Genomic DNA, 13055 nt, shown 5'->3' with positions numbered 1-13055 from the left:
GTCCCAAGATTCCTCCTCCTACCTTTCTATAGTTTCATGGTCCAGCACCTTGGCCCACCTCCAGTGCCTGGCATGTGGTTACTTTTTTGATATTGATAAATATTGGAAAAGAAGGAAACTCTTGTTAGTAGTTTATTCATAACTAAAAAAGATGCATGTGGTATTTGAAAAAAGGAAATAGAGAAGGTTTGGTGCTAAGAACTTATCTTTGTGATGATAATTATTTTATGGTTCCAACCATTTACTTACCTTTGGTGTCAGAATACAGGTATCAGACTGTATGGTTTGGCACATAAAACAGTACCTCCAGATTCAGCAGTATTCCTATATGTCAGTAATATTGTTTTAGAGTTTAAAAAAACTACCAAATAGGATCATTCATTTAAAATTATTGTGGTTCTGGAGTTTGTTAACTGGTTGTTAGTTGTTCTTTGATGGAGTTTGGTTTTGCTGGTTATTTTCAGAGTAAAGCTGCTGCTAAAGCTGGATCTTCTAAATACCAGTGGGACATTATGAAATCCCTGGGCCTTTCTGATGATGAGATAGTCAGATTTTCTGAAGCAGAACATTGGCTTGAATATTTCCCACCACTGGCTGTCCAGGATCTGAAGAGAATGGGTTTGAAGGTATGCTGGCTACCTCTGTAGCTTAAGGCAATGTGAAGAACCTAGTTATATTTGTGTGACTGTACGAGATTTGGTCCACCTCTTAATTTAAAATAATATATTCCATCAGTATTCCACGAATGGCTTGGTACTGTTATTTTCTGATTAGAACCACATGGGCCTTGAGGTAAGCAATGAAGTACTTTAATGTTTGTTGTTTTGGAATATATATAGATATACTAGCAATTAGTAAAAAGGAGTACTGTTCAAGTGAAGAAACCCACAACATTGTAAATTAACTGTACTTCAATAAAATTAAAAAAAAGAGATTTCGAAGAAACCCAATGTAAGCTTAAATATTTAGGGACACAAAAAGATGTTGTTTAAATGTTCCTTCTTAATTTATTATAATTCCTATATGTTTAATATGTAAATATATATGTTTAAAAGCTTACATATTAAGCATAAATTAATGTGATAATTATGATACATATTTAATAGATGGAACTTGAAGTTTTTTGGTTTGCTTTTGATATTTGATATAATTCTACATTGAAAAGTTAGAAGTAGGCAAGTAAATAATTGATTCATGGGAATTCCTATTTATAGAGACTATATAAATTTCTAAAAAATTACCATTTCCTTTCTCCTCCTATAGGTAGATTGGCGCCGGTCCTTCATCACCACTGATGTTAATCCTTACTATGATTCATTTGTCAGGTGGCAGTTTCTAACATTAAGAGAAAGAAGCAGAATTAAGTTTGGGAAGCGGTGAGTTTATTGTCCTTCAGTTTAATAAAGCAAAAATCATATAATTCCTGTATTGTAATTCAATGTGCCCCAGAGCCTACTTTTTTCCATTATCTTTTCTCTTTTTATAATTCCTCTTTTTGTTCTGTTGGTTTCCTTTTTGTCTGGCCGGTGTCTTAATTTCTTTGAGCTGCTTAGTGTTTGTGACAAATAGAACCAGGGAGAATAGGGGGTCTCACTAAAGATTCTCTTTTTATGGTCTCAGGAAAGATTCTCTTAAGTATTCTAGCCAAGTAGAAAAATAATTTTATTTGTGTTTTAGTTTATCCTTTTGCTCTATAAATTGTTCTGTAAAGTTCTCCCTTGATCATATGGACTCGTTAAAAGGTAGTTGCATTTCAAAAGCTTATTTATATTCTACAGTCTTCTGTTTCATACCACAAAGCCAAGATCAGTGAATATTTTTCAGTGGTATTACCTTTGATGAAGGCAAAAAGCTTTCATTGAGTAACTGTGTTGGCAACAAAATTCCGCATAAAAGCATAAAAAATGATGTAGACATTTACTCAGAAGTTTTAGTTAGAAGAAATATTGTGAGATGTTAGGAGCAACACTGACCAATCCGTTAGGATAAAACTTGTACATTGTAATGTTTGTCATTTATTTCTTGTTTTAGGTATACTATTTATTCTCCAAAAGATGGACAGCCTTGTATGGATCATGACAGACAAACTGGGGAGGTAATTATTTGTGACATAGAATAGTTGTTGTCATAATTCTTAATATAGTCATAGAGTTTAAGAAATAAATCAGAAACCTAAAAATAGCTTTATTCCAGTATTGAGGTATAAGTCATGATACTCTGGTGGCTATTAAGAGGGAGGCAGGTAGTCATCATAGGTACCTGTATCTTCTCTAGAACCTTGTCTAGAACCTTGCTGGTAGGTTTAGCTGCATCAGCTTGTGCTGGAAAAGCACATTCTTGGATTTTTTTTTTTTTTTTTGTCACTTAGCTTGGCTTGCAGGATTCCCAGATCAGGGATTGAACCTGGGCCCTTGGCAGTGAAAATGTGGTGTCCTAACCACTACACTGCCAGAGAATTCCTAGAGAAGTAGATTCTTGAACCTCACCCCCAAATTGCTAAATCAGAAGCTCTGAGGGTGGAGCCCAGGAATCTGTCTTTTAATGTGTTCTCTGTGTGATTCATATGCCTGCTCATGTTTGAGAAGCACCACTTGGAGAGTGCACTGTTCTAAAAAGAGACCATGAGGAAAGGTAATGAGATATGTGGTTCACTCATGTACACAGATTCCATTTATACGCTTTGGTCACATGCCTACTTATTTTCAAAGTACTTCAAGTCATGCATGACATCAGTTCATTCTGCATTCCTGGAGGACACATTAGTGACATTGTTCCCTGTAATACTTGAATGAAGCAAGGGAAAATCATTCGTCTAAAGCCTTGGCACAGTAAATCAACAACAATGAACTTTGTAGTCCCTATGAGTGTGTCATTCTCTGTTACCACCTTTGAACGCATTCATAGGCTAGTGACTACCTTTCAAAATCAGCCTTCAATTATGATGTAACTTACATGACAGAAGTGAGAGTTGATCAAAATTTTGAAAGATTTGAGAGCCTTCAGAAGGCCAGTTTACTATGTTAAGCTTTAATATAGTCAATGATAGCAACATCTTAAGTTTCAATAGTACATCATAGTTTTTCAAAGCATTTTGTCATTATCATTATGTGTCATTATCTTACGTGTTCCTCAGGACAGTCCTGTGTGAGGCACAGCACAGTTTTTTATTTTTAAAATGTTTAATTAATTAATTAATTTTATTTTTCATGAAGAAATGAAGGTTCAGAGTGATTGTGACTCCTTGTGGCAAGCCACAAGTGAGGGCCGAAGCTAGGTTTTGAATACACATCATTTGATCCCTGGTCCATCATATGTCTGTGATGACTACTCTGTAGGATTGACATTGATTTTATCTTCTAACTCCCATTTTGGCAAACACTGTTTTGGCTGATTAATCCAAGTCATTCTCCCCTTGTTTTTCCCTCTCAAGAGAGCTCTTAGCAAACCTTACTCAGTCTGGACCTCCTTGACCAGTTCTGTCTAGTGTGGGGTAGGATGGTGGTCTCTCAAGTCATTTCTTACACATTAGGCTTCCATGTGGTCAATACACCACTGACAGTCTTTTCATTGGAAGGAAGAATTATTCTAGCGATGCAAGAACCCGTCTTAGAAATTTGAATCAGATCTCTTGCATAGATTAGTAGGTTTAATCCAACTCTTTTCTCTTTCAAATTTTTATTTTGTTTAGGGTGTTGGACCTCAGGAATATACTTTAATCAAGTTGAAAGTGCTTGAGCCATACCCATCCAAATTAAGGTAGGTTTGTCAAAGAATTGTGGCTTCATCTTTTTGAAACATCAGATAGTTGTGATAAAATCCATAACATTTTCCATAAATGTGTGCTTTTTTCTTAGTGGCTTGAAAGGGAAAAATATCTTCTTGGTAGCTGCTACTCTCAGACCTGAGACTATGTTTGGACAAACAAACTGTTGGGTTCGCCCCGATATGAAGTACATTGGATTTGAGACAATGAACGGTGATATATTCATCTGCACCCAAAGAGCTGCAAGAAATATGTCATACCAGGGCTTTACCAAGGACAATGGAGTGGTACCTGTTGTTAAAGAGTTAATGGGAGAGGTAAGTTGGGTAGTGGAATTAGTTTAGAGCATACACTTAGAGGAAAATGTCAGAAATGAAATTTGAGAAAAGAATGTTTAAAAAAACATTTTAGTTGAGGTATACGTACAGTCAAGCGTGTAAGTCGTAAGTGTGTATTTTGGTATATCTTCAAACGTTATGCATCACTCAAATCAAGGGATGTACAGTTGGAGCACTCCAGAAGGCACTCTCATGTCCATTTCACATCCCTTCTTCTGTAGAGGTAACCACTACCGTGACTTAAGTCACCAAAGATGAGTCGCTCTTCATGAACTTTACATAGTGAAATTGTATAGTCTGTACTCTTTTATGTCTAGCTTCTTTGGCTCAATGTGATGCCTGTGAGATTCACCCATGTTGTATATGTAGTAGTAGTTTGTTCTTTTTGTTTGCTTTTTAATTGCTGTGGTATATTCATTGTGTGACCATATCAGTAAAACAGCATTTTTATTTATGTATTTATTAGAAAAAAATTTTTTTTGACCATACTGTGTGGCTTGTGGGATCTTAGTTCCCCCACCAGCGATTAAGCCACAGGCCCCTGGCGGTGGAAGCATGGAGTCCTAACCATTGCATTATCAGAGAATTCCCTAAAATAGCATTTTTGAACCTTACGTTTCTGCTCAGTAATTATCTGATTGAAAAATACAGTTCTCCTCAAGAGATTTAGTATAGCTGCAGTTGACATTATATTACTCCTTCTAAAAAATGGGTCGTTTTTGCTGTGCGTGGGCATTGTCTCGTTGCAGTGAGCAGGGGCTGCTCTCTAGTTGCGGTGCTCGGACTGCTCACTGCGGTGGCTTCTCTTGTTGCAGAGCATAGGCTCTAGACACATGGGCTTCAGTAGATGCGGCACATGGGCTTAGTTGCTCCATGGCATGTGGGATCTTCCCTGATAAGGGATTGAACCCATGTCTGCTGTATTGGCAGGTAAATTCTTAACACTGGACGACCAGGAAAGTCCCGATACTACTTTTTTAATAGGATTAACTGCATTCCTGGTGTGCAGTAGCAGCTGCTTTTTTTTTTCTGGAAAGGAAGTCTTGATCTTAACTAAATCCCCGATGGCTCAGCTGGTAAAGAATCTGCCTACAATGCAGGAGACAGGAGACTTGGGCTGGATCCTTGGGTTGGGAAGATTCTCTGGAGGAAGAGATGGCAGCTCACTCCAGTATTCTTGGCTGGAGAATCCCATGCACAGAGGAGCCTGGTGGGCCACAGTCTGTGGGGTTGCACAGAGTCGGACATGACTGTGCATGAGCACGTGTAGTATCCTTAGAGTTTATTTTACTTAGGTTTATTTTACTTTTACTTATTTACCGGCGTGTTTTATTCCCTTTGGTTAAGTGCTGATCTTTGGTATCTTAATAAATAATCTTTTAAAAGAAAAAGATGAGTAGAATACCATCTCAATTCTCCTTTTGAATTGGACTTTTATTTCTTATTTTGTAAATTTATTTTTTGACTAGATTACTAAATATTCATAAGACTCAAAATTTGAAAGACAAAAAGAAGGGATTCCCTGGTGGCCCAGTGGTTAGGACTCTGATTTCACTGCCAAGGGCACCTGTTCCATCCCTGGTTGGGGAACTGAGATTCTGCAGGCTGTGCAGCCAAAATAAAAAACAAAAGGTACACAAAATACTCCCAGTCACTCAGTTGTCTCTTCCATAAGCAGTCAGTGAAACCAGTGTCTTGTGAATCCTTCCAGAAGTATTTCATGTATATACAAGCAAATACATACATATATATTCTTTAGCCCTCTTTTTTTACACACAAACGGCAGTGTATTTCATCACATTGTTCTGTGTTTTACTTTCTTTTTTACTTAGCTATTTCTTGGTAATTATTTTGTCAGTAGATAAACATCTCCTTGTTCTCGTTCTTTCTTTTTTTTGTCTGTGCCATGTGGCTTTTAGGATCTTAGTTCCCTCACCAGGGGTTGAACCTGGGCCCTTGGCAGTGAAAGTAGAGTCCTAACCACAGGACTGCCAAGGAATTCCCTTTGTTCTTATTTTTTACTGTTACACAGTATTCCATTGTTTGGCTATGCCACAAATTATTTAATGACTCTGTATAATGGATATTTGAATTGCTTCGTCTGTTATAAGCAGTCCTGCCACATCTCATTAGTTCCTGATGTTAGAGTTCTGTCTGAGAGGTTTTGGGGAATGGTATTAATGACACAATTTTTTTTTTTCTTGCTCTTACATGCAACTTCTTTCCTTGTTAATTTGAGCATATTCTGGTATGAGGGAAATGGGTGGTATAATAGCTTTAAACTGTTAATTGATATTTAGCCTTTATCAGTATGGCTCCAAATTCTATAAGCAACTTACGTATATGGGTAAAGGAAACTATATGGAATTGAAAAGTGCATTTCTGTAGCTAAACAAACAGCTGCAAGCTGCTTATTCATATATAAGAATATGGGTCCTATATTGTTGGGGCTTCTTTTTTTTTTTATTTTAAAGAGAAACTAGATATGTCTTCTTAACTGTCTTTCTAATTATTGTTTAAAATAGAAACACAGAGATATAATATTCTATCTTGTTGATGTCTCATATTTTATTAAGTGATTTTTTAAAAAAAAATCATTTAAAGTCTTAGTTGTTTCCAGGTTTTGCTAATGTAGTTAATACAGCATTGGGAAGATTCTCAAAGAATCTTTTGAGGTAAATTCCTAGAATTGGATTGCTGGGTCCAAGCTGTGTGAACATTTTTGTGACTCTTGCTGTGGATTCCTATATTGTTTTCCTCAAGGAGTGCAAAGTTAAAAGCAATATGTTAGTGTACTAATTTCCTCACAACATTACAAGATTTGGGCTTTATAATTATTTTCAGTTATTTCCAGTCTTGTAGGTAAAAAAGAATGAGTATTGTTGATTATTAGCTTCTCGTGGCTTAAAATGTAAACATAGTTTTAAAATTTAATGATTAGATTAGGTTACTTCCTCTTTATACTGATCTTTTTCTTACATAGGATATTCTTGGTGCATCACTTTCTGCACCTTTAACATCGTACAAGGTGATCTATGTTCTCCCAATGCTCACCATCAAGGAGGATAAAGGTAAAGAGTTTATTTCTTTGTAGGAATTCTTTGGTGTACACATTCTGGTTGCTATTAGTTAATTCCACACTTTCTTTTATAAGGCACTGGTGTGGTCACAAGTGTTCCTTCCGACTCTCCTGATGATTTTGCTGCCCTCAGAGACTTGAAGAAAAAGCAAGTGAGTTTCTGTGTTTCATGTTCACATTTCCTCTTTATCATCTCATTGGTTAGGTACCACTGAACTGTTGAATTAGGCTGAAAAACTATGCAGATATCTTTTTAATGCTATCTTTAACCTGTTTCTTGATATTTATATGTTTTCCTGTGATTTGAATTTTAAATATAGTATTTCATAGAACCTTTTTTTTTGGCTGTCTCATGAGGCATGCGGGATCTTAGTTCCCCAACTAGGGATTGACCCTGCGCCCTCTGCTGTGGAGGCGTGATGTCTTAACTACTGGACTGCCAGGGAAGTCCCCGTAGAATCTTTTTTAAGACTTATTTTCTTAGGACAGTTTTAGGTTCATAATGAAAATAGAGAGGAAGGCACAGAGATTCCCATGTAATACCCCTTCTTCAACACCTGCATTGCCTCCCCCATTATTAGTGTCACTCACCGGAGTGGTACGTTTTTATCAAAGATGAACCTACATTGACGTCATAATTGCCCAGAGTCCATAGTTTACCTTAGGGTTCATTCTTGGTATTGTACATTCTGTGGGTTTATGCAAACATTTAATGACATGTATCCATCATTATGATATACAGAGTAGTTTCGCTGCCTTTAAAATCCTCTGTGCTCTTCTTGTTCATCTGTCTTCCCTCCCACTCCTGGCAACCACTGATCTTTTTAATTGTCACCATAATTTTACCTTTTCCGAAAGTCATGTAATAGTTGGATTCATACGGTATGTAGCTTTCTTAGATTTTCTTTCAGTTAGTAATAAGCATTTTGGTTTCTCATGTCTTTTCATAGCATCATAGCTTGTTTCTTTTTAGCACTGAATAATATTCTGTTGTCTGGATGTATGTTTATTTATTCACCTGCTGAAGAGCAACCTGGTTGCTAACGAGAGAAAGTTTTGTAAAAACAAGTTTTCTGATACTTGCATTTTCATTGCAACTGAAATGTGAACTTCATTTTAAGTGATATGTGTGTGTCTGTGTGAACTTTTGCTTTTGACTGTATAGTTTCAACATTTAAGCTATTCAGTCTAACTTAAACTGTTTAGTTTTTAAAAGTCATGCATCCCTTCTTGAGAGTTTTGTCTATAAAATTAAAAAATTGTTCTTTATGGAAAGAAGAAAAATACTTAAAAAAAAGTTTAGAGGGTATTTCTCTTAATGATAATACCAGAAAAATACTGATCATTAGTGTTAACTTCCTTTTTGTTTTTGTAGGCTTTAAGAGTGAAGTATGGAATTAGAGATGACATGGTCTTGCCATTTGAACCTGTGAGTACATAGATGATTCAGAATATTAATGTCCATCTTTTCATTAGAGGAAGAAAAGAGCTAACACTTGTAACAGAATTAAATAATTGGTTCAGTTCAGTTCAGTTGGTTAGTCGTATCTGACCATTTGTGACCCCATGGACAGCAGCACACCAGGCCTCCCTGTCCATCCCCAACTCATAGAGAATGAAAATAAGAGAGAGTTTAAGAGTTTATTTGCTTTAATTTGATATCTGCTGGGATGGATAAGAGCAAACAAAAGACTTTAACAGTAGGCATTTTCTTAGCACCTGGCACCTGCAGTTCGAGAAGAAACAAATAGTTTGCCTTTTAGTATCACCAATTCTGTAGTAACTTATTTTCTAGTGTGGCAGATTTCCAGGCTTCTAAAGATAAAATTTTGCCACATTACTCTTGAAAGTTTATGCTTTCATGTGAGTGTCTTTAGAAATGTAAATTACTAGTGAACAATTTTCATGGAGACTCCAGAAGACTTAATATAAATCAGAAATAAGACCGTCCATAAATTCAGTTGTTTACATCATTTCGCTGGCTTCCCAGGTGGCGCTAGTGGTAAAGAATCTGCCTGCCAATGCAGGATACATAAGAGACTAGGGTTCAATCCTTGGGTCTGGAAGATCCCCTGGAGTAGGAAATGGCAGTCCACTCCAGTATTCTTGCCTGGAGAATCCCATGGAGAGAGAAGCCTGGCAGGCTACAGTCTGTAGGGTTGCAGAGAGTTGGACATGACTAAAATGATTTAGCACACATGCATGGATCATTTTGCCAGTTTTGAACATTATTCAGTAAATTATATGCCAGTGAGGGCTTGAGAGCTGTGGAAGCTATATGTGTAGTGAGGAAAGGAGAGTGTGGGGGTTGGTGCAGAAAATTTGGCTGGTTCCTATGGACAGTAGGAAGATAGATTGACATCTGGATGTTTTCCCTAATGTGTGGAGCTGACCTAATGATATATAAAATCTCATATGACTTTATTGGACAGTGGAGGCAAAGGACTGTGCCCATAAGGCTGTTTTTATGTTCATTCAGTGTGAATAGTTTTACATTTCTCTTTTTTGCAGGTGCCAGTCATTGAAATCCCAGATTTTGGAAAGCTTTCTGCTGTAACTATATGTGATGAGTTGAAAATTCAGAGCCAGAATGACCGAGAAAAACTTGCAGAAGCAAAGGAGAAATTGTACCTAAGAGGTTTTTATGATGGTGTAAGTAATATTTTTGTTATCATTTTTGTTTGATTTACGTACTCCATGATCTTTGGTTTTCTTCTTACTGATTTAGGAAAAAATATAGAAAAATTTAATACAATTTCAGCTGTGTCCTGATTTGAGAGGGATTACTATAAGATATGAACAAAACTAGTGGAGGTGATGGAATTCCAGTTGAGCTATTTCAAAACCTAAAAGATGATCCTGTGAAAGTGCTGCACTCAATATGCCAGCAAATTTGGAAAACTTAGCAGTGGCCACAGGATTGGAAAAGGTCAGTTTTCATTCCAATCCCAAAGAAAGGCAGTGTCAAAGAATGTTCAGACTACCGCATAATTGTATTCATCTCACACACTAGCAAAGTAATGCTCAAAATTCTCCAAGCGAGGCTTCAACAGTGTGTGAACCGAGAATTTCCACACGTTCAAGCTGGATTTAGAAAAGGCAGAGGAACCAGAGATCAAATTGCCAACATTCGTTGGATCATTGAAAAAGCAAGAAAGTTCCAGAAAGACATCTATTTCTGCTTTATTGACTATGCCAAAGCCTTTGACTGTGTATCACCACAAACTGTGGAAAATTCTGAAAGAGATGGGAATACCAGACCACCTGACCTGCCTCTTGAGGAATCTGTATGCAGGTCAAAAAGCAACAGTTAGAACTAGACATGGAACAATGGACTGGTTCCAGATTGGGAAAGGAATACATCAAGGTGGCATACTGTCACCCTGCTTATTTAACTTATATGCAGAGAACATCATGTAAAATGCTGGGCTGGATGGAACACAAGCTAGAATCAAGATTGTCGGGAGAAATATCAATAACTTCAGATATGAATATGACACCACTCTTATGGCAAAAAGTGAAGAGGCACTAAAGAGCCTCTTGATGAAAGTCAAAGAGGAGAGTGAAAAAGTTGGCTGAAAACTCAGCATTCAGAAAACTGAGATCATGGCATCAGATCCCATCATTTCATGGCAAATAGATGGGGAAACAATGGAAACAGTGACAGACTTTATTTTCTTGGGCTCCAAAATCACTGCAGATAGTGATTGCAGCCATGAAATTAAAAGACGCTTGCTCCTTGGAAGAAAAGTTATGACCGACCTAGATAGCATATTAAAAAGCAGAGACATTACTTTGCCAACAAATGTCCATCTAGTCAAAGCTATTGTTTTTCCGGTAGTCACGTATGGATGTGAGAGTTGGACCATAAAGAAAGCTGAGCGCCGAAGAATTGATGCTTTTAAAGTGTGGTGTTGGAGAATATCTTGAGAGTCCCTTGGACTGCAAGGAGATCCAACCAGTCCATCCTAAAGGAAATCAGTCCTGAATATCCATTGGAAGAACTGATGCTGAAGGTGAACTCCAGTACTTTGGCCACCTGATGCAAAGAACTGACTCATGTGAAAAGACCCTGATGCTGGGAAAGATTGAAGGCAGGAGGAGAAGGGGATGACAGAGGATGAGATGGTTTGATGGCATCACCGACTTGATGGACGTGAGTTTGAGTAAACTCTGGGAGTTGGTGATGGACAGGAAAGCCTGGCGTGCTGCAGTCCATGGGGTCTCAAAGAGTCAGACATGGCTGAGCAACTGAACTGAACTGAAGATTATAAGATTATGTTCTTCTCTTTCCAAATTTCTCTTTTTTTAATCTGTTTTTGTCCAGTAGTATTACAGAAGTTCCATTTTTGTGCCCCTAATCTCTGAGTGAATTTCTCAAGAAGATGTTTAAGGTTAGTTCGTCGTACTGTGCAGTACACGCCAAAGGTTTATTGCATGGACAATACCCGATCCCTTTGCTCTCTTATTGAGATGAAATTTTAAATAAGCAGTTTCATTCAGTTCATTAATTTACTTGTTAATACAACTACTACATGCCATCTTAGCACAATTTTTGAACCTCTCTTTTCTTCTTAATTGTACATATGTTAATGTGGCTTACATTTCCATGGAAAGAAGGTGAAGCTAGTGAAAGTAAAAACCCAGTCAAGTTGTTAGTGACTTGAGGTTGAAATGAAGATTTTGAAGGCTGTAAATGAGAATGTTTTTTACTTTTGCTTTCTATTTCTCTGTATGACCAAATATTGTTTATATGTCTTCTTTAAAACTCAACTCATCCATGTTTTGGATGACACTAAGAGCCAACACTAATATAGCACTCACATATTCACTTACTTACATCTCAAAATGACCTTGCAAAGTAGGCACTTATTCCCATTTAACAGATAAGGAAATTAAGGTACTAAGATACTAAGTAATTTACCCTGTATCAGCCAGATAGCTAGGTCAAAGCAGAGCTGGAACTCAAACTAGGCAACTTGGCTCTAAGATTTGTGCTGTTAACCCCTGTGCTATGATGATCAATAATCTATAATTTCATAATGATGAATTAAATAGATGCGGAGCATTTTGGCACGTTAGAGGATTGAAGGTGAAAATAGAAAACATGTCTTTCCACTTAAGGTAGAAAGTATTGGGAATTCCCTGGTGATCCTGTGTTTAGTACTCTGCCTTCTCATTGCTGAAGGCCCAAGTTTGATCCCTGGATTGGGAACTAAAATCCTATAAGCTGTGAGGTATGGCCAAAAATAAAAAACCCAAAACCTCAAAAGGATAAAACCTTATAAATTCCTGTTGAAAGAGTCAACAGGAATTAGATAGATAGAGGTCAGTATCAGCCAGAAGGGGATGGTATCTTAGCTCTGTGACAGCAATGGGCAAGGCAATACTTTGCCCAAGAATTAAATCTCCCCATTACATAAAAGGCAGAGTTGAGAAACCATAGGCCTTCCTCTCAGAGCCAAGTTTATCACATGGCCAGGCAAAGGAGAATGCTTGCTGGCAACAGATGGAGTTGAAAAGAGAAGCCTAACTGGGGCTGAGCTGCATTGGCTCAGTTCCTTCCCCCAAAGCCTTTAGGAATGATGGGAATTAGGGCAAAGGAATTCTCTCCACATGGAAACCTAAGAAGTGGGAAGGAAGTGAACTTTTCTTTGTAATCATGTTCATAATACATATTCTAGTTACACTAAAAGAAAAACAAGTGTGTTATAAGTATTAGTTGTCCAAGCTGTGCCAAAATAAAGATGTATGGTTATAAATGTGATAAATTTCACACTAAAAATATCCTGGTTGTTTGTGGAGGTAAATTTAGGTAGGAGAAAGTTTAAGGGGGGACCCAAAGCAAATTTTAATTGTGTGTGTTTTTACACTT

At 37.2% G+C, this 13055-nt stretch overlaps 1 protein-coding gene across 3 annotated transcripts in view; it reads left to right on the top strand.

The window, feature by feature from the left end:
- The window catches only part of LARS1 (leucyl-tRNA synthetase 1), a 96941-nt gene that overhangs the window by 41483 nt on the left and 42403 nt on the right, over positions 1-13055 (top strand). For all 3 annotated transcript variants that reach the window (XM_086413663.1, XM_086413665.1, XM_086413664.1), the window contains exons 6-14: positions 465-626; positions 1264-1376; positions 2032-2095; positions 3689-3756; positions 3855-4080; positions 7085-7172; positions 7256-7332; positions 8556-8609; positions 9692-9832. In XM_086413663.1, coding sequence (XP_086269789.1) covers positions 465-626; positions 1264-1376; positions 2032-2095; positions 3689-3756; positions 3855-4080; positions 7085-7172; positions 7256-7332; positions 8556-8609; positions 9692-9832 — 993 coding nt within the window. The remainder of the gene's footprint in view (positions 1-464; positions 627-1263; positions 1377-2031; positions 2096-3688; positions 3757-3854; positions 4081-7084; positions 7173-7255; positions 7333-8555; positions 8610-9691; positions 9833-13055) is intronic.

Source organism: Bos grunniens, chromosome 7 (assembly GCF_055505025.1).
Source record: "Bos grunniens cultivar Pamir isolate PY7600 chromosome 7, Bosgru_T2T1.0, whole genome shotgun sequence".
In the NCBI taxonomy this organism is placed as follows: domain Eukaryota; kingdom Metazoa; phylum Chordata; class Mammalia; order Artiodactyla; family Bovidae; genus Bos; species Bos grunniens.
This window is presented reverse-complemented; position numbering and strand designations above follow the sequence as displayed.